Source organism: Urocampus carinirostris, chromosome 19 (assembly GCF_059441175.1).
Source record: "Urocampus carinirostris isolate Australia breed hairy pipefish chromosome 19, RoL_Ucar_1.0, whole genome shotgun sequence".
NCBI lineage: Eukaryota > Metazoa > Chordata > Actinopteri > Syngnathiformes > Syngnathidae > Urocampus > Urocampus carinirostris.
The window spans coordinates 20,964,106-20,990,342 of NC_142367.1; the positions used below are offsets into that span (position 1 = coordinate 20,964,106).

Genomic DNA, 26,237 nt, shown 5'->3' on the forward strand with positions numbered 1-26,237 from the left:
TCAGAGATTTGCGCACCCAAGAGTTTGAAAGAGTGGACTCTTATTACACATTATGTGTCAAACTCTTGGCCCATGGGCGATATAGTAGCCCACCACAACATTTGATGTGGCCCACCACAGCTTAAAATGTCTGAGTGTCGAGGAATAAGAAGGTTCAAGACTGCATTTCCCAAAATATTTGACAACTCCACCCCACTACAGTGCAGCTTTTCTGCATCAATGTCAATGAGTGGAATTGATTAATTTTCACAAATATGCTCAAAAGGATGTTGTTATACTAAATTAATAACGTCTTGTGTATGTGTGACTTGATTTTTTTTAATACACCTGTAATGTTTGTGACGGGGATCTGTCAAAACATTTTTTGAAATTGCATTAAATTATAGAAGGCCCTTTGAGGATAGTCATAACGCTGATGTGGCCCTTATAGATTCGACACACCAACTCTACACGGTTCCCATTTATGCTGAGTGAAAATGAGTCAGTGCTTTTGAATAATGGATGTCTCGGACAATAATTCTTCAGGTGGTCTCCCTCTTGGGTGTGGATTTTGGAAATAGCATTTAGTGTGATAAGAGAGCAGACAACCCCATTTTCCCTCTGGTGCAGTGGTCCTCAAATAGAGGATCTAGTACCCCAGTAGATACTTAAAGGAACATTAAAGAGTACTTGAGATTTATTTAGGATATAAATGAAAAACATTGCATTGTTTGCTTCTTATTACCGACACGGAAAAAAAAAAAAAAAAAAAAAATATATATATATATATATATATATATATATATATATACACACACACACACACACACACTTGTACCATTGAAAGATAATGTGACTTTACTACAAATTAGACATAGGGTTTCTAAAATTTAAGGGAAGTTCAATTCAAGACTTTTAAAGAATTTTTTAATACCTTTTGAAATCAAATTTAAGACCAAGTTGACAACAACAAAAAAATCTAAATTGATAGAAACAAAACTAAAACAATACATCAAAAGGATGTTCAGAGTATGGTACTTCATGGATCCTCAGTCAAAACAGGCTGATAACTACTAATGCCAAAGAAATCTGCTACATTCATGAAGTATTTTTATCATGAAGTATGAAAAATCACTTTTTGGTCCAGTGTAAAGCTTGATTGAAAAACATAACACTGTATTCATGACCAATTTTGAGTGTATCATCATAAAAACACATGATTGGATGTGGACAATTGATAACTATGACTAAATATTTGTGTTAACATTTTTAAGCTATTAGAAAATAGGATTTAAGACATTTTAATGCCAATAAAGGCCTTATTTTTATGCCATAACTCAATGCCTTTTAAGATTTTTCAAGGATCCGTGGGAACACTGTAGATCATTATAAGGATTGATTTTCTTTTGCGCCCAGTATTGAACAAAATAAGAAATATGGAATACAAAAAAAATTATAATTGTGAGATTATTACAAAAAATATTGAAATATAAAGCAAAATATATAAATAAAATAAAGATCAGAATTTTTTTCTACTTGTGTTACTCCCTGTCAGCTTAAGATGTGATTTTAAGGTTCTGTTATTATACAAAATAATGCATGGACTTCCTCCTTCAATTTCCCCCTATGGTCCGGTCTGGAGCCTTCGTTCTGAACATGCTGGTCTACTATTGATCCTAAGAGCCAAGAAGAAATCCACACATTCGAGAACATTCTCCATTCCCCCTGAGATTCGATTTGCAACCTCAGTGGAACTGTTAAGATCTAGGCTTAAATCACACTTCTATTCTATGGCTTATAAAGGATGTATATTTAATGTTGACAATATATGTGCATTGTTTGTTATTGCAACGTCCGTTGCAGCCTGGTCATCCTGGAAGGGGGATTGCTTGAGGTGTGGTCGCTTCTCAAGGTTTCTTCATTTTCCTAATGTTGAGGTTTTTGAGTTTTTCCTTGCCCTCATGTAGGTTTTAGATCAGGGGACACTGTCATAATAGTCTGTAGTTGTCTGTGTCGTCCTTGTGATTAAGGGTGTCACAGATAAACATCACTTGACTTTTTGAGGGAGAAATAATAAAACGAGAGTATTTATTCCTAAACTGAGTAAAATGATCCGTCAATTGGATGGGATCCTTTTTCTCCCCGGTGAAGTTCTAGTTAATGTGTTTAGGATTGTTTTAAAACCAGAGGGTACATAAATAGAAACAAATAGAGAAATACTTGTGTAGAACATATGACTCATAACGCCCAAAATAAATCCGACAGTCTCCAGTGGATTATTTATACAAATCTTTTGAGGTTGTGGTTATTTGGATTTATGTAGTGGGCGTGTTCCTAAAACCAAAGTGGTAATTAGTCACACCGCCCAATCAGAAGGCAGCATTTTAGAAACTCGACGTAATAAATGTCAAGTTAAATAAGTGATTCGTGACCTCAGGAGGTAAACAATAAAAGGTTTTAACTTATACCCAGTTAGCTAAAATGGCTACAATGCTACAACAAACGAACCCAAAAATGGCTCCGGAACAGACCTGACTTGGTTAATGAGGTCCGTTATCCCGGCGTCGGTGAGAGTTTCGCTTACGGAACGACCGCTAGCATCTTCGCTGTGACCACAGCGAAGATTTAAAATAATAATAAAAAGGAAACAAATGGCAGCAGGAAGACAGAGAAACGTTTCTTTCTATCGTCTTTACTCCGCAGCTGACAACACATCGGCGTTTAGAGGTGTGACGTCATCTCTACTCGCCCGGGCGACGCGGCCAGTTTAGCTTTCGTTCCGCCCAGTCTTTTAAATCTTGTCTCGGATTGGGTGACGTTGAACAAACGGTCCATAGAGGCCAATCAGGGTGTGCGTAAAAAAACAGTTGAGCCTTACGTAAGTGTCAGCGCCATTTTGAAGGTGGCAGTTTTTACTTCTGATGCAGGTAAGCAGAGGTTAGACTTGACAAAGCTCCAACACTAGTACATTTCTTTTAAAAAATGTTACCAAAACAAAAATAAAATTGTTTTGGTAAAATGGCAACGTTTTTTAAAAAGTTTCATCAATTTAGGGTTAGATTTTGGTGTGCACATATACCTGTCAACCTCAGCCATTTGCTCCCTTTAATTAGGTAAACGAGTTTATTTTCATTTCAAAATAAACAAGATAAACAATTCTTTTAGCATCTTTCTTAGTTCTCTCTCTACTTGCAGTAAAATTACCGTTGCTTATCATACGTAGCAGTGCAGGATTTTCAAACTCATCTGTTTCCACGGATGGTTTTACTCTGTAACAGAAATTGTCACAACTTCGTTTAATATGTTTCCCCATCAATGCAGCGGTCCAGCTCATCTCTAAAGAGTGGGATGACCCATTGCAATGAAGAACAACGGTCACCAGATGATGAAGGCGCTGTATGTGAGTCGGATCAGGAGGCTTCTCCTGCTACAGGTAAACATGGAAATCAGTACTATATGTTCCGTGTGAGAGGAGCAAACACCTACCCCAAAAGACAGTCTGGAGAGGGAATGGCACCACTAGGCTGTACTTGCCCAAGACTCACCACAGGCAGTGGTGACCTTACAACCCAAATGGTTAAGGGATTCGTGAACTGTGATGCCACAAAGAACTCGGGCTATCAGTTACCATTGTCTTTCTATACTTGATGACAGTGTGGTCTGAAACTTGGGACCAAGATGATCTGAATTAGAGCTGAAATGGGCAAGACTGGATCGGTCTAGAAAAAAAAAAAAAGAAATCCCAGACTAAGATTGGTATATGGTGTATAGAATGTAAAATGATCAAAAAAGGTACACGGGGGAAAGTACAAGTTGAAAGTCCAATATGTGTTTTAACCTTAAAAGTGTTGATGGCAGGCTCTCAAGTTCACACTTGATCCCAAAACACAAAAAGAGGCCTTGTACAACTTTGCCGCAAGGTAAAAATAAAGTCAACAGAAATGAGTGACAGCTGATGGCCTGTTTTCAACATGAAACATCAAGAGTGTCACGTTCCAGATAAGCTTGGGCCTCTGTGCTAATTCAGGGCCGCGATAACCCAAGGGCAAAGGTTGACTGTGCTGTGGTAGCATGCCAAGTCATGTGACACCAGTAAAAGTGAACGGGTTGGTACCTTGGTTACTGGCCTTGGACGTCCAACATCTATACAAGCTTTGGTAGTGCGCCAATTGAGCACAGAACGTGTACTCACGTAGTGTTCCCCCCCGCCCCAAAATTATGTTAACATGTTGCAAATCATCCCAGGCACCAGGGGACGCCAGAAATGTAGTCTCAAAGTTGACCTAACTGGCATGTTTTTTGCCATTGTAGGAAAACAACACTTTAAAAAATGGTGAATCCCATTAACACATTGTGTGGGGCAAGCTCCGAAACAGACAGTGATTGTCGTGGAAAGTGTTTGCAGGAGGAATTGGAACTTTGCTTACTCTGTCCTTGTTCGTCAGAGTTTGCGTGCTTCGACCTCCAAAAGCTGCTTGGGGTAAGTTTAACTGCCGTGAATACAGTGCTCGTTCCTTGTTTGCTTTCACCTAATTTTAGGTAGGCGATCGTGGCTTTTGTGTTTATCCCCTCATGTGGCACGGTTGGTATAATTTTGTTCAGCTAGCTCCCCATTAGTGTCGGGGCTGCCGAAGGTTTTCCTGTTTTGTTTGCTCCCGGTTGGAACTCATTGGTTGTCCACCTTGTGTTGTTTGCCCACCTTTCGTTAATTGTTCCCCGTTGGCGGCTCTTTTGTGTTATTTTTGCCAGTTAGCCCCTTTTTGCCTGTTCACCCTTTGTTGTAAAATTACCCCCACGACCCTACTGAGGATAAGCGGTGCAGATAATGGATTATTTAGGAAAATAATCGAAAACAAAAAAAATGGATTTTATATGACCGGCGTGTTTCCTCACATTTTTCATGTGTAAAAAAAATGGAATACATGTAACTCTTCGCAAGACAAGATAATATTTATTTAGTAACACTTGGGGCACAGTGAGACAGATCTACTCTGAAAATAGAACAAGGCAATAAATATGCTCTAAAACTGGGGTCACCAGGCTAAGAGCTACTTACTTGTTACTCAGTGTAAAGGGTCTAAAATAGCAAATAATCGTGTTATTACTATGTCATTACTATTGTGTTATTGCTAGATTGTAATCAAAGGTGGGTAGTAACGAGTTACACTTACTCTGTTCTATTTACTTGAGTAAGTTTTGGGACATTTTGTACTTCTAGAAGTATTTTTAAATCCCTACTTTTTGCTTTTACTCGAGAAGATTTTTGAAGAAACTGTACTCTTACTCCGGTAGATTAGAACAAATTAGCTCAATTAGCTGTTTTGTTTGCAAACGACACGTTTTTTAGAGGGATTTTTGTGTGGTTGACTTTAAATTTGTTGAGTAGAAAAAAGTTAAATTGTTTTTCATTTTTTTGTACATTTGGAAATGTTTTTAATATATCTCTTTATACTTTTATGACATAGTTTATTTGCCGTCACACTGAATAGTCAATATTTCTAATCAAGATTTTTATTTAACATCTTCTGTTTTTCGGATAATTGCTTGAAGTTGACATTAAAGTTGCTTAGTATAAAAAAGTTAAACGTTTAAATGAATTACACAACACATTAATGCGTGACTAGCTTGACTTGGCATCAGTATGTCTTTCTATAGTTTAAGTCAAAAGTACATAAAGAATAAGATAAAGTCTCACTGCCCCCGAATACAATATATTCTCAGAAATGTGCATCATGAAAATCATAATAGGGCTTATTAAAATTATTAACCATTACTCCAGCAGATGTCACTATAAGCGAACTTTCAACTGTCAATCGCTTTAGATGCAAATGACAAGCAATCACCCTTAAGAATGTTCACCAAATTTAAGATTAGTACCGTACATTATTACTGTTAATTATTTTGTAATATAATTTAAAACATGTAGCATTTTATAATCAATGGTAATAAATACTAGAATATTGGTTTCAATTCTTTTACAGTAACAGTTCGGAGATTCAATTACATTTGTTGTAAAATCTGCATTGAAATAACATTTTTAACGCTCGGATTGTTTTTGAAATTTTACTCAAGAAAACATTGTAGTGTAATTGTTTTGGGGGTAATTCGTGTCAAAAAAAAATCTCTGAGAAGTGGAAAAAAAAATGGAATGACAGCAAATATTTACGGCAGTTTTATGGTTAAAAAAGAAACAAAATTGTATTTCAAAACCAAATATTTTTCTTTTAGAAAATAAAAGAAAAATGTAAAAAATATTTATAGTAAAATCATTCCCAGAGACCTGATACTTACTGATAAACAGCGCCAAACCCTTTTATAATTGTTTTTTAAAAGGAAACAGAAAAAAAACTTATTTTTATGTTTTAGCACTCAGGGACAATGCTACGTTATGGCATTGAACAAGTTAAAAAGTTATATCTATATTAATCACAAGGGTAGTAGGAGATACTCTTGCTGTGGTGCGTCCTGGGCAAGTACAACCTGGCGGCACCCTTGCCTCTCCAGGCTGTTTTTGGGGAAGGATTGCTTCCTCAGACGAAAAGATAGTACTGGTTTCCATGATTACCACTAGCAAGAGAAGCCTCCTGACTCAGATACAGCACCTACATCATGTGGTTGCCATTGTTTTCAGTGTAGTCCCTCGTCCCTAAATCACTGGGCAACAACTATTTTGTTCGGAAATGTCGTCTTTCTTATTGAATTACTAAGCAAGAAAGTATTTTGCATTTGCATTTCTATAGTGCTTTTCAGGTCACTGAAGACCTCTCAAAGCGCTTTACAATGTGCTTCACACTTACCCATTCACACACACACTCACACACCGAAAGCAGTGACAGCCATGCAAGGTAAGGTAACAAGTTAATAATAATAGGCAACATAAGAAAAATATAAAATGTGAATATAAAAATCGAATTCACCAGATGTGCATGTGCACGTTTTATTCCCTTTGTATTGAATTAAACATTATCTTTTTATTTTTACTTTATTTGATATATTTGCTAGTATTTCCGCAACGTTTTCAGTTTCCTTGAAAATTGTTAAATGTGTATTATTTGTCACGGTTGCCATGGCGCCCAATTGGCCCCACCCGTGTGGCGCCAGCTGTGGCTCGTAGACAGATTGGCTTCCCTTCTATTTAAGCTCAGTGCTCTCACTCATCCTTTGTCAGTCTGCCAACAAACCTCTGCACCTGCAAGACGTGGGTTTTTGACTCAGACTGGTTTCCTGCCCGGTATTGTTCCCGTCTATTTTGTCTTGTTCAATATCGATCTTCAGTTTAGTTCCCATCTAGTTTGTCCTAATTAATTTCGATATCCAGTTTTGATATCAATCCTGTATGTCCTGTCCTGTCTGGTGTCGACCCCATCTGTCTGATATCTGCTCGTGCAATTGGTATCAATCTCGTTGGCCTCTGGCTTCCTGTCATTCCACGCCAGACTGCTGCGTTACGTCTTCCGCCCAACAATCGCTGAATTACTGGCGTTTGGGTTAACATGCATGACTGCCCCAAATAAATAAAAGCTTGTGTGAGAAACGTCACACATTTGGGTTCTCCTCCTGTTCCGGTTCATGACATTATTGCTACATCAATTTGGTCTATAGAAAAAAAATACATATGATATCGCTCTGCTGGCCCCACCTTTCAGTGGGACAAGGCAAGGGGGTTAGGGGGGTGGACTTGTGACCTGGGTCGGCTTGTGATGTGACAGCAGCCAGGCTGGAAAAGGCCGATGATGCGGGGAGTCCATTATTGGGCCAGGAGGAAGCGGAGGATTAGAACAGCAAAGAATTCCAATAAAAGAAGTGTCTGTTTCGGGTGGTGATGGGGGGGGTAAGGATGGGGGGTATCAGGGGGTTCCCCCTTATTGTCCCAGTAAAGATTGAGAGCAAGAGGAGGGGAGAATGTGAGCATTATTGTCGCTGCTCCTGTGTAGGTGCTGCTTATTAGAGGGGCTTGGCTGATGAGGGTGGGTAGAATTGGAAAAGGGGGGGTATTGTGGGGGAGCTGTTGACTCTTCATCTTGTGTGAACAAAGTCTGTGGCATGTAGCCCCACTGTCCTGAACCCCCTTTGTTTGAAAGCAGCGTTACAAAGAATTTTTTCTCAGTAACAAGTACTCTAGCAAACATAGACTCCATAAGATCTTTTCGAGCGATAACACATTGCAACAGATGCTCTCTAAGTCCTAGTCACTTGACTCGTATGTTTGGGTCGTATACTAAACTGAACATTGGAGATGGAACCTTCCTGTGTGGAGTTTGCATATTCTCCCCGTGCTTGCATGGGTTTACTCCGGGCACTCCGGTTTCCTCCCACATTCCCAAAAACATGCATGTGAGGATCATTGGTCCAGATTGTCCCTAGGTGTGAATGTGCCGATGAATTGTCTGTGTGCCCTATGACTGGCAGGCAAGCAGTTGAGGGTGTCCCCTGCCCACTGCCTGACAGCTGGGATGGGCTCCAGCACCCCCGCGACCCTACTGAGGATAAGCGGTGCAGATAATAGTCGGATGGATATCTATCCAGCGCCGCACATAGCCATCCCCTGATGGTCTTTCGACAACTGTTATTGAGGATAACCTTTTACCTTTGCTTCTATGATAGTCCGTAGGAGGATACTACTATCATAGAAGTCCTCAGAACCACCTGTGTTTTAAACATGGCTGCATGATATACTTATTTTGCTCATATTGGAAAAAACAAAAATAAATAATCTCAGAGGATGTGACAGTTAAATTCTATATGCATTGGGAGCCTTTGCCCCACTATATTGGATTTTTTTTTGTTTCCTTTTAAAAAACGATTTTTAAGAGTTTGGCGCTGCTCAACAGTAGATACCAAGTCTCTGGGAATTATTTCAGCATGATATATCACCATTACATGGCAGGAGCTTTGATTGGATCTTTGTCCACACCCCGAGGGAGCCCAACTTCCTCGTGTTGCTTCCTGTATTCAGCAATTGTGTGTAGACTGCCCCTGAATAGGCAAAAAATAGAAAAGTACGGACAGTTAACGCTTTAACACCTTTCTTTCTTTCTAAAAAAGAATGATGGAGTCTCTTTGTTATTGTTGGAGCATCGAGGGATGAAGTTTTGTGTTAGTCTGCAGGAACTCGCCATAGTGACTGAAACTGTAAAATTGCTTCACAGGAAACACAGAGCTCTGAAAAGTTCTTGCAGAGTCCATGCATAAGTTCAGTGAAAGATTTTGGAGGTATCACACATACAAACAAAAAGCACAGAAGTAAAACCTCTTCTTGAAATGCATCCTTTCACAAAAAGCCATTTTTTCTCAGAGGCTATCAAGGAAACGAGTGTTTTCAAGAAACTTCACAATGTTCAACTGCTGTTAACCAAAAAATGGTGAAAGCTAGAAACACATTTATTTTTTCTCATCAAGAGATTAGGGTTCAGGCTTTTCTGGAGAACAAAATTTGACAGGCCTTCAAAAATGAGTCAAAAAAGCAAAATCTCTCCGGCATCGGCTCTTCCCATTTGAGAGAAACATCTGGCATTGAATGAGTTAAATGAAGTGACTAGTAACTGCAACTAATTACTTGTCAGTAACGTGCCCGGGACTGTTTACGAGTGCAATGAATCCCTGCCCCTCGATGGCACCGCCGTGCTTTCTGGGGCTTAAGTGGCCTTTAATTAGGACGCCTCAGTGTCCGGCTCAAGAGTGGCCCACCATCCCTGTGGGGCGCACACACACAAACACACACTGGATGGAGTGTTTGCTACTCTCATGAAAAGCTTTCCTTTGGGAATAAGAGTTCTTGTCCCCCTTTGTAACCCTCTTAAAAGGGAATCCCGACAAAAGGCAAAGATATGATCCTCCCCAAAACACTTCCAGGACGTCTCAGATGGTTGTGCACCAGAAGTAGCAGCTTGTGTGCTTTCGTCGGCTGTAAATGTCAAAAAAAGCAAGTCTCCAGCTCATTCTATGAAAAGTTGTGATTTTTTTAAAAAAAATACGAACTAAATGTAATGTTATACAAAGGTGTGAAAGAGCTGACATTCACTATGGTTTCATGTTTCTCTCTAATAGGAAGAGCCGGTGCAAAACAATTTTTGTGCCATTTTGACTCATTCTTGAAGGCCAACGGAATATTTAGTTGTGTAGCTAAATAGGCACAGGAGATAAAAAACGAAAGCTTCAACCCTTGGCTTTCATTAGAAAAAAGTATGTTTCTAGCTTTTACCATTGTTTGGGTAACAACAGTTGAACTTGTTTCCAAGAAAACTGCTTGTTTTGAAAGGATGCATTTCAAGCTTAATTTGGGATTCATCCAATATCCAAACAATGCTTTCCACAGACTCAAGGTTTCTTTGCTTGCATTATCATATTTTATTGCAAGAACACCGGACTTATGCACGAACGATGCATGGATTTGAAATCATTTTTAGCGCTCGATTCTTCCAGTGCAATGATCACCATGGCGATTACAGACATGCATGAAACGTCATCCCCCCGACGATGACGAAGGGCCTTTGTCATCTTTATGCTAAACAATAAGGATTTGAAGCGTTAATTGTCCTTATATCTTCACTTTTCTCACCACACTGCTTCACTGCGCATACTCGTCAAGTAGGTTGCCTACACACTCTCATTCGCTGGGTATAGGAAGCAAAACTAGGCAGTCTGGGCTCCTCATTGTGTGGACAAAGATTTGATCAAAGCCACTCCTGCCATCTAGTGGGGACTTTTCACACTGAAATCATTACAAGAGGCTTGATACTTACTGATAAGCAGAGCTTAAACCTTTATAATAGTTTATAAAAATAAAACAAACAAATAAAAACATATTTTTCGTTTTGCCACTCGTATATAAATGTAAGGGGACTGAACAAGTTCAAATAAACATATTGTCAACAAATTCAATACCGAGCATAAACAATTTGCTTCCAATGTTTGTGAATAAATGTGTTGTGCTTAGAAATGACACCCTATCAACTGTGATTATAATTCTTAGGGTAGGCTTCAAATGTAAGCTAAATTATATAGCATAGTACTGAAAAAGAAAGCTAAATAGAGACAAGCCAACGAGCCAAACTGAATTTGACATACCTGAATTAAATCTTACTGAAGGAAAAAAATGTGAGGGAAAAAAAATACTAGATGATTGTTTTATGATCAAAACTTACATCCCTGAATAATAACTTACTTGTGAGTCACCAAAAAGACCCCCAGCCCAACAGCTAAGGCACCTTTTTTTCTGCAATTAAATTCCTAGTCTGGCCCCCATGAAATAATTTTTCTATCATGTTTCCCCTGAGCTAAAATATGTTTGACACCCCTAGCATAGGTAAAAAAAAATAAACTACAGAAGGGATATCAAGTCAGGCTCGCGTAACTGGTGCCAACCTAAGATGGCCGCCACCCAGACATGTAGTTCCAGAATGACAGGGATTCATGAGAACAGAGGATCCTCACAATACCAAAGTTAAATGAAATACCCTAATGAAGAGGCTGTCGTAGAGGAATGTTTATTCATCTCACATCCGGGTTGTGAGACAAGTAAAACAAGTACTGGGTTTGAGCAGTTCTGTTGAACTTTTTACTAAAAGAATATTCTTGGCAATGTGAGGTACAGAACAAGGCTGAAAATCCCTTTTATACTAGGAAGGCTGGGCTATGATGAAAATTAAACATTAGAAGAAGTGGAAAATTCCATACTTCAGACCAGCCCTTTTGTCTAGACCGGGTTTGGCAAGTACTGATGAAACTCAAGGCCTTCAAGCTGCAATCTTTAAACACCACTAGAAAACAATGTAGAGACTAAATAAAAAACTGTATGCTTGGATAAATCAAGAAGTCATGTGATAAGAGGGAAATTAATACACTCAAAATATAAGAATAATCATCAGGGGAATTAATCAAGACTAGATAAGTGAAGGGGTTATAAATGACTGAAATAATGAAAAGGTTACACAGTAAATGAAGAACTCGTACAATCATGACTACATGTGCAATGACACATATTTCAGTAGGTTAGTCATTTTTATAGACATGACACATTCCGAACATCCCCAAAGTCGAAATAGTTACGGCGGCCATATTGGCGAGCGCCATCACTGATATCACACGACTCTTATTCAAGATGTGTGATTTATTGGCCTTGCGTCTGAATCAGCAGCAAGGAAAGTGGCCGAGAACGAAATAACGACATAATGTCAACTGTATTTTTGGTGAAAGCTGTTGATATGGACTCTATAGGTCAGATTTTCGCCTATAATGAGTCTAGAATAATAAACGTGGTTCCACTGCATGTCCTCACTGCAGATTTTGTTATGGTGTCTTTGTGACTCCAACTACCGGTGACAAACACTTTGTGTGTTTTAACATCCTCGGCCAATAAAGAGCATTGCGATCCCGACGGCGAGTTTGCCGACAAAATGAGTCATTTCTTGGCGCCCATTGTGCGAGGAGCTTATGGGCCTGAAAGGAAGCGAAGGGGTCTCCGAAAAACGCAACGAATAAAGCGGAAAGATGGCAACGGAGGGGGGCGGGGCCAAGGCGTGTTCACAAAGTTTGTGGCTACAGCTCAGTGTGTGTTGATAGCCTCCTAATCCGGGTTTTATTGGTTGCCTGTGTCCAGCCATGTTGTTGGAGGGATTGGTGGGGCTTTAGGGGGGCTGGAGTGTCCCAATGGGCGGGAGGGGTCAACACATGTCCTCCTTTGTGCTAATACGCTTATTAGGCCTGAGAAAGGGACGGACCTACTTACGGCCTTTCTCAGGTCACCGTAGAAACCGGCCCAGTGGGGGACCTCATTGACACCCTTATCCTTCTCCCCCTGGTAGCCCCTTTTGGATGCACACAGAGTCGCGGGGGCTAGTAGCAATGTGTGCGAGCGAGCGCGAGACGTCTTTTGGCTGCAACGTCCTTGACCTTAACCGCCGGGGCCGTTTCCAGCCACGTTGGCCCGGAGTGGAGAAACACGCTTCCAGTGTTGTCGGGCGTCCGACCGCAGACCGCGTCGCCTGGGGCCCCCGCACTCGTCAATCAAAACATCGTCGGGTCACATTCCCCTCGCGACAGGATCCCCGTCCAAAAAAATCCCAAAGCTGAGCTCGGCACATTTCTGACTCTGTCGTAATTACGCGACATTGATGGAAAACAGATATGCGGGCTCTTCGCATGAAACAAGGACATCCAGGATAGGAGTCTGCTGCCCCCGAACCACCCGTTCAGTGCCCCAGTCAACCTCCAGTGGCAGGTCCAGTGGTTTTTCTTCCTCTTTGTTGTCACATAAAAGACACAGTGTGTGAGCGGGTGTTTGAGGAGGCTCTAAGGGGAAACTTTGCTGCTGACCTCCACGCTTTGCTCATTGGAGGAGCACCCGAATCCCCAACAGAACCCCCTTAAAAAGAACCAAATCCCCAATCAATGGGAATGAGTAAATTGGACAAAAACCTCCCTTAAAAGATAGAAAACTGAATCTGAATCCCTTGTGAACAGAATGTAATACGAAGAGAAACTGAAATCAACAACAGCCACAGAGATCCCCTCAAGAACTACTAGCCATTATGAAGGAAAAATACAGTATGCCTGTAAGTTGACACTCTGAAGCTCTGTCCTCAAATACATTTAACACCAAACAGTCATAGAAAGCTAAAACAATGTTAAACAAAACCCCCCAATAACAACCAAGAACCCTCTTAAAAAGGAACAGACTATCCTTCAATAGAAAACATGATAAATATAAAACTATAACTCGTCTTAGGCATAACCACAATAGCCTGTAAAACCCAATTTCCTCAATAGGAACCCCTCTCAACCTAAAAGTAACCCTAAATAAATGGTAAATGGTCTGCATTTATATAGCGCTTTTCAAGTCAATGAAGACCTCCCAAAGAGCTTTACAATGTGTTTCACACTTACCCATTCACACACACACACACACACACACTCACACACCAATCGGGAGTCAGCCATGCAAGGCGCCTACCTGCTTATTGTGGCCATTAGGGATTCATTGTCTTGCCCAAGGACACTTCGACATATAACACAAAGGAGCCGGGGATCGAACCTGCGACCTCTTGATCGCAAGACGAGCGTTCTACCTCCTTAGCCCAGTATTGAAAACAACCAAAACATTTGAACTAAGACAAAATCCTCATTCCGAAAATAGTCACAACTGAAATAAACTGGACAAGTACCTTGTTGATTAAACAAGAACCTCTCGTCAACAGAGCCATGGTCCACCAACCAAAACAAAAACCCAGCATTGGAAACAACCAAAACATTTGAACTTAGACAAGATACTCATTTGAAAAATAGTCACAACCCCCCAGAATCTGAACCGAAATAAACTGGACAAGAACCTTGTTGATTAAACAAGAACCTCTTGTCAACGGCGCCATGGTCCACCAACCAAAACAAGAACCCAGCATTGAAACCAACCAAAACATTTGAACTTAGACAAGATAGTCATTTGAAAAATAGTCACAACCCCCCAGAATCTGAACCGAAATAAACTGGACAAGAACCTAGTCGATTAAACGAGAACCTCTTGTCAACGGCGCCATGGTCCACCAACCAAAACAAGAACCCAGCATTGAAAACAACCAAAAAAATTGAACTTAGACAAGATAGTCATTTGAAAAATAGTCACAACCCCCCAGAATCTGAACCGAAATAAACTGGACAAGAACCTTGTTGATTAAACAAGAACCTCTTGTCAACGGCGCCATGGTCCACCAATCAAAACAAGAACCCAGCATTGAAACCAACCAAAACATTTGAACTTAGACAAGATAGTCATTTGAAAAATAGTCACAACCCCCCAGAATCTGAATCGAAATAAACTGGACAAGAACCTAGTCGATTAAACGAGAACCTCTCGTGAACTGATGCATGGTCCACAAAACAAAACAAGAACCTCGCATTAAAAACCAGAACTGACTCCAAAATACATGAACCAGTTACGGAACCACCCTAAACACATCGTCCCGTAAAAGAAGTAATATGACCTGAACCAGTCATGTATCAGAGACAAACCCCAAAACTAAACAGAGCAAAAGCCTGACATTATAAGACCCGGAACAACCCTTAAACATACACAAAATCTCTAACTCACCAAAACAAGAGCAAAGCACAAAAACAACCCCAAAACGTCTTACTGAACAGAAGCAGAAACCTCCCTAAACCAAACCTGGCAACACATTTTTCATGGTAATGTTCTCCTCAACAGAGATGATGTCATTTGAGTGGGAATGAGATGTTTGAGGACTGGAGCTGTCAGCGCCTCAGTTCCCGGGTGGCAGGTCACCAATCTAAGCGGTGTCCCGTTCCAAGAACTGGCACCTGCCGGCAGGTGGAGTTAAAGTCCTCCCCGCCAGAATCCTCCACAGGCCGAGGCGTCGACATTCTCGACCGGCCCTTTTAATCAGTCCTCGTTTCGAATCACGTTAGCGTGATCTCGTTAAAAAGTCTTGAACGCATCATGACCTTCTCTACTTGGCTCTACGTCTGGCTGCACGGCTCATTGATAACAATTAGAACCCGAGATCCATTACAATCCAAGATGCTAAGGAAGCCCGGAGCAAAAAGTGGCATGTTTTCATAGGAAAGCTTAAAGGGACAGTGTGTATTATTTGGCGCTTCCTAGAAGTAAAAAAAAAACCGTTTAATTAGAAAAAAAACAACAATGATTTGTACAATAATAAAGAATACATGAACTATGATATAAACAAGCGTTTTTTTTATATACCATATTTTCCGTACTATAGGTGTAAGAGTTGAAATTTGATTGTTTTGAATTGTTTTTTTGAATTCTCACAAAATCTGAGTTTTTGTTGTATTACTGTTAATATTCCGGTACCTCATTCAATTGTAAAGTCATGGGCGTCTGCGACTGTCTTTTTCGTTTGGCACTTTATGGGCTTCAGCGCTTGCCGTAGCTTCAGCTAATTTGCATCGCGCTGAAGGTAAGATGTGCCCGATATCAGTTGGATAGAAAATGCATATTTTGCTAGATAGCTAGATAGATAGGTAGCTAGATAGCTGCTTTCACAAATTATTTTTGTATATATAAAGATATATAAGTTATGCTAAATGATGTATATTAAAAAAGCACTAAATAAGAAGTAATACAGCTTGAAACGATGATGCAACATGTTTTGATGCAAACACGCCACGAGGTGTGGCCTGTTGAGTGATGACCCGTTTTTGTGTTTTTACTGTTTTAGATTGCTCTGCATTCCTCTGCATCTCGCTGAGAAGAGTTTGTGTCCCGCTCCTTTTGTCATGCCACCTAAACCATCGCTCTCTCTCACTTTCTGTCAGCAAGGCTTTTGATCAAGGTGCCCCCCAATAAAATACCAAAACATGGCCTAATTTAAAATATGTACTTGGTTTCAGTTTCAATCTTTCTCTCCCTATCTCAGCAAGACTCTTAATCAAGGTGCGGCCCAAACAAAACCTCGACTAATTTAAAATACCTACAGGGTCTCAATTTGTCCTCTCTCTCTTGGTTGCTCTTAGTTGGCAAGGATTTTAATCGAGGTGCGCCCATAAAAATACAAAAACATTGACTAATTTGAAATCCATACTGGGTTTCAGATTCTCTCTCTCTCTCTTTTTTTTTCTTTCTCTCTGTCTCTTTAATGTACTAGTCCAACCCTTGTGTGATTTCTTTTTCTAGCATGTGGCCCGCAGCTAAAATGATATTGACAGGCCAGTGTTAGCTTAATTACCGTTCAACCAAATGGTGTTATCTACCGAAATTTGATCCATAGGCGTTAGTGTTAACACTCCAAATACAGTATTGTGATTAATTAGAGTTATTAATTTGTCTTTTTTCGTCTCCGTTCAATATCAATATAAAGTCTGGACATGATGACCAGCTCCATTGGCAGTTTTATTTGCAGGATATTCTGGCCGCAAAGTAGATACAGACAATGGCAATTCTCTCTCTCTCTTTCTCTCTCTTTTGCGCTCACCCTTTCTCCCTTTTTATGTTGCTCTTCCTGTCGTTGTTGTTCTCTCTCTCTCTCTCTCTCTCTCTCTCTCTCTCTCTCTCTCTCTCTCTCTCTCTCTCTCTCTCTCTCTCTCTCTCTCTCTCTCTCTCTCTCTCTCTCTCTCTCTCTCTCTCTCTCTCTCTCTCTCTCTCTCTCTCTCTCTCTCTCTCTCTCTCTCTCTCTCTCTCTCTCTCCTGTAGCACTCTCTGTTCTGTATCTCTCTCTCTCTCGCTCACCCTTTCTCCCTTTTTATGTTGCTCTTCCTGTTGTCGTTGTTTTCTCTCTTTTGTCTCTCTCCCTTACTCTTCCTCTGTCTCCATTGTTCTCTCTCCTTTGTATCTCTCTCTCTCTCTCTTCTGTAGCACTCTCTGTTCTGTATCTCTCTCTTTCTTATGTATTGCTTTCTCTCTTTTGTATCACTCTCTCTCATCTTTTCTCTCCTCTCTTTGACTCTTCCATCCCTCTCTCTCTCTCGCTCACCTTTTCTCCTTTTTTATGTTGCTCTTCCTGTTCTTGTTGTTCTCTCTTTTGTCTCTCTCCCTTGCTCTTCCTCTGTCTCCATTGTTCTTTCTCTTTTGTATCGCTCTCTCTTCTGTATCACTCTCTCTCTGTTCTGTATCTCTCTCTCTCCCTCGCTCTCCTATGTATTGGTCTTTCTCTCTTTTGTATCACTCTCTCTCTCTCTCTGTCTCTCTCTCATGAAAGCGTGCCCCTCCAATAACATTGACTAATTAATGGTCCCGCTACTACCCTGGGGATTAAAGGATCCAACCAACAAACCCAACCAATCATACCTTTAAAATAAAACTGTTTTCTATTTTGTTCTCTCTCTCTCAGTTAAGTAGGCAAGAACGGATTTTCTTTACTTTTCTTGAGTGGTTTCGGTCCCCATTAACCCGTGAAAACCCAGGTATCTCTGTACTGTATATCCTTTATCCTCTGTGAAGAACCATCACCATTTCTGTGGTTTACAACGCTGCCACGGCGCCAAATCATTTAATATCACGGATAAAAACGAACGTTCTGGTAAAAAACGGGACAGCGGTCTGTGATTCTCTCGAGTGGAAGTGACAACCGACAGCTTCGGTGACATCACCTCCCCGTCTAGTCGTCTGTCGGGTCTCTCCTTTGATCCTCGCTATCTCGTCGCTATTCACGCCGATCAGTTTCCTCGTATAGTGAATCGGATGACTCCAGGGCGTCCATCACAAGCGCCCCCACCTCCTTAACTCTCCCTCCTCCTGGTTACTCCTCGCTACACCCATCAGAATGACAATAGCGGCGGAGTAAAAAAAAAAAAATCGCCTTTAGGCCGCAGCATGCCTAGCTGCATTGCTGCTTTTTATGGCTTTATTGCGGCCCCCTTTTATGCATTCCCTCCACGACGAAGGCGGGCGGGCAACAATTTAGAAAATTCACTGTATACGTCACCCCCACCTTTCTCTGCGGCGTGCGGCAACATGCCATCCCCGAACAATATCCTGATCAATTACCGTAATTTCTGGATTAGAAATCGCACCAGCCAAGAAATCTGTAATTAAGAAGTGAAAGCCTGGAGTATAAATGGCATTATTGGGGGCCATTTTTTGGATAAAATCCAACACCAAAATCATAAATATCATCTTGAAAGGCAATTACAAATAACAAAATAGAGATAAACAATTTGAATAAGTATCCTAGGGATACATGACTGACATGCCTGGTAACATCAGTAGCCACGTAACAAATTAAGAATTATTCAGATAACTGGCAGAAAGAACCTGCTTACCAAATCACTAAATCCAATAAAACCCTCATCCTCGGTGTCACTTTCACCGGTAAACAACTCCCCTAACTTGGAAGGTAGCACTTCCTCCTTGCACTTCTACGTTGTGCACGTTTAACTCATCTTCACCTCCGCCTCTAGCCAACTCCAAACTTTCTTTCGGCTTCTCGATTACCGTTTTCGGCAGCATATTTTACTGTCCTTAGCTTGTAATCTGCAAAATAGGATTTTCTTTTCGGTGCCATTTTTGTTTAGCTCATTCTCGGTTGTTTTCATGAATCACTGGTAACGTTGAAATTATCAAAACAGGCCTAGAGTGCCCTCTTAGGGTTTAGTGTGGAATAACACGCGAAATGATAATAATGTGTTAAAAATAGGTTTTAGTGTTTGTATTGCTGTCGGTCACCCCTCTCAAGGGATATGACCAGGGTAGATAGATAGATAGATAGGTAGGTTTAGTGTGGAAGTAACACGTTAAATGATATAATAATGTGATAATAATATCACACATAAATTGCACCGGAGTATAAGTCGCACCCAGGGCCAAACTATGAAAACAAACTGCGGCAAATACGGTAGTCAGACCGCAACCTTCTCTGCATTGTATTTGTGTGAGGGTGGGGGGGGGGGTACAAGTTACCTTCCCCACGTGTCCCACCTCCTTTGCACAGGACTGGAGGATGGTTAGAGGGAACGGGGCTGATTGACAGATGGGAAGGAATAATAATTTTTTTTCGTAACCTAAGGCCATCTCTTGTGATTGGCTTGCCAGCTGACATCTTCCCCTCCCCTCCCATTTAATATTGGGCCTGTGGATGAGCCATCCTGAGGGAGTAAAAAAGAAGTGCAGCCAAAGGAAGACATCTACCTTAAAGAAGAAGAGATACAAGAAGAGAGGGAGCCAAGGAAGGAGAGGAGCGTCACTCACTTTTTCTTTCTGGCAGTCACACCGGGAACCTCACACACGTCCTTGGCGAACAACAGGACGCCGCTTCTTCTTCTTCTTCTCGACAATTGAATCCCAACTCCGGAGCGTCGCTCCTGTCAACCCCCCCTCTCTAAAAAAAAGTCTTGAAGGGAAAGTGGAGCTTCCATGCGTAGAACCTTCCAACCGGGCTGGCCTCATGGATTTGTACCTGATTGGATATTTGCTGTGCTTCTGGTTGTGCGGGGCGAGGGTACTCGGAGGCTATCCCATCTGGTGGTGAGTACGGAAAGAGTTGGAGTGGTGATGCTGAATTACGGGCATCGTCGCTATAAAAAATGCATCGAATTCTGAAAAAACAAAACAAAAAAACAATTGTCGAAATTTCAATGGAAACGGTAATTTCCGAGTACAAGACATGAACTCTAAATTTAGAGAAAATGCTGAATATTCAGATATGAGAGACACTATTTAGTGATGAATTGCGTGGTTTCTTGCAAAAATCGCTATAATTCTGCAAAAACCACAAAAATCAAAATTTGAATTAAAAGTAAGTTCAGAGAACAAAAAACGAAGTCTGAATGAAAAAAGGCGATTTATTCAGGGATCAGTTAATAATAATGTAGATTTTAAGAAACTTGTTGCAAAAAAAAATCACGGAATTCTGGAAAACAAAAACGATCAAATTTTAATTAAAAAAGGAAGTTCAGAGGACAAGAAATGAAGTCTAAATTTTAAAATATGCCGATTTATTCGGAGATAAGAGGTTGGATTAAGTTATTTTTTCTGCGGATTTTAAGAAACTTGTTGCAAAAAAAAAAAAAAATCAGAATTCTGGGAAACAAAAACGATAACATTTTAATTAAAAAAGGAAGTTCAGAGGACAAGAAAGGAAGTTTGAAGGAGTTGAGGGATTTAGTTTGTTGCAAATAAATTAGCATTAATTTCTGGAAAAAAAAAAAAAAGAGTCCAAATTTCAATGAAAACAGAAAAATCAGAGCACAGGAAATAAAGTCTAAATTTAATTAAAAAAATATTCAGAAATGAGTGGTCAGATTCAGGGATGAATTCTGACGATTTTAAGGAGCTCGTTGCAAAAACGATTTACCGAAGGAGGACAACATTTGATAAAAACAGGAAGTTCAGAGGATAAGAAATTAAGTTTAAACGAGTTGGAGTCTAGAAATTGGATTTAGTATTGGTTCATTGCAAAAATAAGTTGAATCCTGCAAAAAAGCAATAAAAAGGAAAATTCTGAGTCCAAGAAATGCAGCACAAACTTAAAAAAATGCTAGATCATTATGAGATGAGAGGTCATATTTAGTGAAGAATTCTGAAGGTTTTAACTAAACACAACAACAAAACAAATCACTGAAATCTAAAAAACAAGGAAGAGTGAAGCCAGGAAGTACAACAGACACGAAATGGAGATTATAGTTGATGAAAATTTTAATGTCGTCATTTAGAGGGACACAATGAAGGTTTTGAGAAGTAAGGTTACATAAGTAAGAGGTCGGTCGAATCCCGTAAAATGTGGGCGTCGAAAAAACTTCAGAGCACTAAAAAATGGAAGTCCGATATCAAAGAGAATATCATGACGTTTTTTTTCTTGAATGAAAATACAAATTTCAGAGGCTCAAAATGGGAAAATGTCACAAGACTTTTAAATTGATTATTTTATGATATTAGTCTTTGCGGAAAATACTAATTTTAGAGGAAAGCTTTTTGATTTTGCAAAAAAAGGTCTGATTTTTCACTGTTTATACTGTTCAATGTTGAATTTATTAGCTGGTGGTTATATACAGCAAACAAATATATATATTACAAGGGGGGAGGGAAAAATCTATTTTCGTAAAAAAAAAAAAAAAAAATCTATTGAATATTCCAACCACACACACGTTGCTTGTTAACTTTTTAGGCTGTTTAATGTTCAATATTTTCAGCAAGGTCGTCAATAATCAGATTAAAATCTTAATCTCACAGGGAAAACATTGAAAAACAAAGAATTATTAGACACTACATGTCCATTTGTATGCTGTTTGATATTTAATACTATCATTATATCAGTGATTATTCATCTGAAAACCTTTATCTCATATTGAAAAATATTAAGGATTAATCCTCTGTGGAAAAATCTGAATATTATATAAAATGACCTCCCACACACATTGCCTGCCCAGTTTTTATTGAAAACAATCAGAAAAGTGATCAATCTCATAGGAAAGAAATAAAGATAAAGCTAAAAATGTGAATTTCATATAAAATGACCCCTCCCCCTCGCATTGCTTGTCCAATTGTATGCTGTTTGTCATTCAATATCATCAAGAAAGTAGATCTGAATTTCCTAGGGACAAGAAATCAAATTTGTGGAAAAATCATTGAAAAGCATGCGTTTGTTATATTTCATATTTCATATTATCAGCAAGGTCGTCATTTTTCGACTGCAAATCTTAATCTTGCGGGATGTGTTCAATTTAGTAATTACTTTATAAGATTTTCAATAGGAAAAATAAAACAAAGAATTGGATTTTCTGACTGTAATTAAAGACAAGTATTTTCAAGCCAGCACAAATTGGCAGTTGAACTCTATGTTTAAGTCACAGCTTGTCACCTCCAAGGAGTATTTTTGTGAACTTTTTGGAAGAATGGCTTCCTACGTGATGTGTATGAGCGCAGATGCGTGCATGTGTGCACGTGTTTGTGCGATCTGGCAGTGTTAGCGCCGTTTGTCAGCTATGCTTTGGGTAGCCCAACTCGTTTTTGGTCCGCCAGCGCGATCTTCTGCTTCCATTTAGCGCCGCGGAGTGCGCCAGGCGCTCCGCGAGGACCACCGCGCGAGAGCTCGGCTTGCTGACCCGCAGGCTATTTTTTAGGGCCTCCGAGGAAATTACGTGATGACGGTGTCGTGTTGCCGGTAGCCAACAAAGCGCTAGGTCGCTTTTGTTTTTTGTCAGCGTGGCTCCAGGTGAAGGCGCTAAGGAATTACACCATGGAGTCCGTATCCTCCCTCGGTTGTGAAGCAGGACTGCTACGATTATGTCGAATCATTCGATAATTGACCCTTTGCACACACGTGACGACACCATCACGAACGGTAGTAAACCGTAGTAAACAGAGGGCGAGGCCAGTAAATCATAGACAACAACACCAAAGGGAAACTATTCCACCCTATTGGCAATGACTAGTCAAACCAATATGGTGCAGCTGTCGGCTCAGGTACATCACCTGGTCGGAAAACACAAAAAGCGCTATTTAGAGAAACAATATCCTCTTCCTCCTGACATATATACACATCTAGCCAAATCTAACTGACTTCAGTCTACACCATCTGTACCACTATATTGTAAATGGAGTATCCCCATACACCAGTGCTGATCTAAAAGCTTGCAAAAGTCTGGATGCTTACCAGTTCTTCATGGCTAATACACGTTACTATGCTATGTTTTGCCGACGAATGCACGGCGTGTAATAACCCTAACCCTCGCGCAAATGTTACTAAATTTTGAGGGGAATGTAATCGAACAGTAAAGCACGGTGCATTTGCATCTTGTCTATGAATCACTTTTGAACAGATTGAAAATATTTACTTTGGTTTTATCTTCTGAACATTCGTTTTTCCTTTTATCCGTTGATAATTTGATAGATCATTTTGGCATAACAAGCTTTATGGTAGAGTAGATAACAGTTTTCAATCCATGTGATGGTCGGACGATAACTGTTTGGAATCCCTGGTTAATCACAATGAAAGCAGCTCATTAATGTAGTAAGAAATAGCAATCGTAAGACACTAACAACCCTAGTTAGCACAAGCTAACTTGTATTAGATAGATAGAGATAGATAGATAGATACTTTATTCATCCCCACAGGGAAATTCACATAATATATTGTTTTTTTGTTGTTATATTGGCCGATTGTGTGGAATTTTTTTGATGTGACTCGTACCTACTCGAGATAAAATTGCTCGGAAATACAGCAAACATCAAACCTTGTAAAAAATGTTTGCTGCAAATCCTGGAATACTTGCGGGATACCAGTGTTATGCCTCAGCATAACACGAGTCCCTTCGGTCTATTTGCAAATATTCATCGTCAATCTGTCTCGATCAAAGGGATACAATTCCCACAGCATAGCAATAAATCAGCATCTTAAATATTGGTGGTTATACTCTTGTTGCCGTTATTGATCTTTGTTTCAGCTCAAATCCTCATTCGAGTGCTTCTGCCGTCCGTCATGGCTCTTATTCTGTCAGGGAAGGCAACGTCACGTCAAGATCGATAGCAATAGTCGACCATGATTTCGATTTTTCGATAGCCGACCATTGTTCTCTGACACGTTTTTCCAAAAGGGGGCATCTCAACATGAATATGACCTCTTCTAAGAGTCGCATATGAGAAATAGCCAAAAGTCTCCTTCTTGAGCAATAACAAACATACAGAAATGGCCGCGTCACATTAGCTACGCATACCAAAATGGCTAAAATTTGGGAGCGTTTTAGCCTGGAGATAACGAATAAAATGATTACTTTTAAAGTTTGCAAAGCAGACCTCGCATATCATGGCGCTAGATCGGTGACACACGAACATTTAACTCCTCCATTGCCAGATCATTTTTGCACTTTAGACTTATTTCTAAAGGCCTGAAGAAAACGTTGTTCTATAGCCATATAGGCTTAGGACATCAAACGATAGCTTGAACCCTCATTGGTAAAAAAGTATGTGTCTGGCTTTTATTATTGTTAAGTAAACAACAGTTGAACATCGCTTTGTTGAAAATACACGTCTCCAAGAAAACTGCTTTTTTCGAAATGATGCATATCAAGCGGAAGACTCACTGTTTTTTGCATTAATGACACTTCCAATATCTAAACAATGCCTTTCATAAACACAAGTGTACTCTGCTTGCAAAATGACATTCTTTTTGCAAGAACACTGAACTTATGCATGAATGATACATCGCCCGATGATTCTGGTGACGTGATATTGCCTTTTCGGTCACCATATCGATCACATTCCTGTGGACGTGCACGGAATGTTACTCCCTCTGCCAAAACGATGACGAAAGGGACTGTGTTGTTTTCTATAGAAAGAAAAAATCTCTGTCCATATCTATTCACTTCTCACACACACTGCTTCACTACCTACTCGCCAAACGGGCCACCTACACGCTCTCAATCGCTGGATACAGGGAGCAACACTAGTAAGTGGGGGCTTCCTTGATGTGTGAACAAAGATTTGATCAATGTTACACCTGACATTTAATAGTATTTTTTCAAAATGGAATCATTCCCACAGGGTTGATATTTAGTGATGAGCTGTGCCAAAGTTGTTGAAATAGTTTTTTTAAATATAATGAAAAAGAAATAAACATATTTTTACATTTTGGAACTCGGGACAATGCTTCTAAAAAAACGTGTACACGTTATGGCAATGAATGAGTTGAAGAGCACGTAATATTCAAGAAACGTTCAAGCCAATACGTTTTTTATGACATGCGTTGTACATTTTATATACGTATATTTCGCTAAGCATAATGCCTGACACACATCACACACTACGTCAGTTGCTAAAATTGTTTGACTTCAGATTAATGAATCGTTAAGTACTTTTGCTGCAGACTTTGCGGTCGACCACTGAATGTACTTCATAAAATGGACATCATATTGGTTTTATTTACTGTTCTACTGCTGCTAATTTGGCTCTTTTGGTTTACAGAAATAAGTCAAGTCACACTTATTTTTGACGCCCTTAATCACAAGGAGTCTCAAAGGGCTGTACAGACCACGGGCTATTATGACACCACCCCCGATCTAAAACCTACATGAGGGCAAGGGAAAACTCAAAAACCTCAAGTCAAGTCATGTTTATTTGTGACGCCCTTAATCACAAGGAGTCTCAAAGGGCTGCACAGACTACAGACTATTATCACACCCTCCCCTGATCTAAAACCTACATCAGGGCAAGGAAAAACTCAAAAACCTCAAAGTGAAGAAACCTTGAGAACAAATGTTTACTGGATTTAGCCAGCTTCGATCAGCTTTGATGATGGTGTCATACTAGTCTGTGGTTTGCAATAATCTATGGTCTGTGCAGCCCTTTGAGACTCTTTGTGATTAAGGGTCACAAATAAACATGACTTGACTTGACTTAATTTTAATTTATTACTTATTTGCCTGCCCCCTTTTTTTTAGAGGGGTTTATTCATAGATTTATGTCTCTACTGACCGAGCACAGTGCCTAATTGGTTTTAGATTTTTTATTGAATTTTTATGACAATCTGAAGTATGTTCAATAAAAGATGTAGATTTCATGTTACCCATTTTCTTGTGTTCATAATCATTTGCCACATAATTGAATCAACTTTAAGAAAAATTAAATAATTATCCGATGAGTTGACAAATCGTTTCAATGGTTATCGACTAGTCTACGATTAAAATAGTATCGGGTTTCAGTGAGGAGCTGGGCGGGCTACTGGATACACACATACAGCAAGCGCTAATCGCGCGGCTTTGGAAATACAATCGTCGTCGTAAAAACCGAATCCAAGAATGCGGCAGGAAAACTCTGCGACTGAGACGACTATCGTGTTCATCTTGTCCCAATGAGA

At 39.9% G+C, this 26,237-nt stretch overlaps 2 protein-coding genes across 4 annotated transcripts in view; one reads left to right on the forward strand and one right to left on the reverse strand.

The window, feature by feature from the left end:
* LOC148347673 (ORM1-like protein 3) overlaps nt 1-26,237 on the reverse strand; it is a 62,911-nt gene that overhangs the window by 7,163 nt on the left and 29,511 nt on the right. For 2 of the 3 annotated variants that reach the window (XM_088324005.1, XM_088324004.1), the window contains exon 4: nt 19,637-19,983. The gene's annotated coding sequence lies outside the window, so the exon portion shown is untranslated. Of the gene's footprint in view, nt 1-2,510; nt 2,729-19,636; nt 19,984-26,237 lie in introns of those variants that run through there. The other variant, XM_088324003.1, reaches the window with a different exon arrangement.
* Nucleotides 19,666-26,237, forward strand: part of wnt3 (wingless-type MMTV integration site family, member 3) — a 40,572-nt gene continuing 34,000 nt past the window's right edge. Inside the window, exon 1 of the mRNA XM_088324002.1 lies at nt 19,666-19,912. Within this exon, the coding sequence (XP_088180128.1) occupies nt 19,833-19,912 (80 nt within the window). The 5' untranslated portion in view covers nt 19,666-19,832. The remainder of the gene's footprint in view (nt 19,913-26,237) is intronic.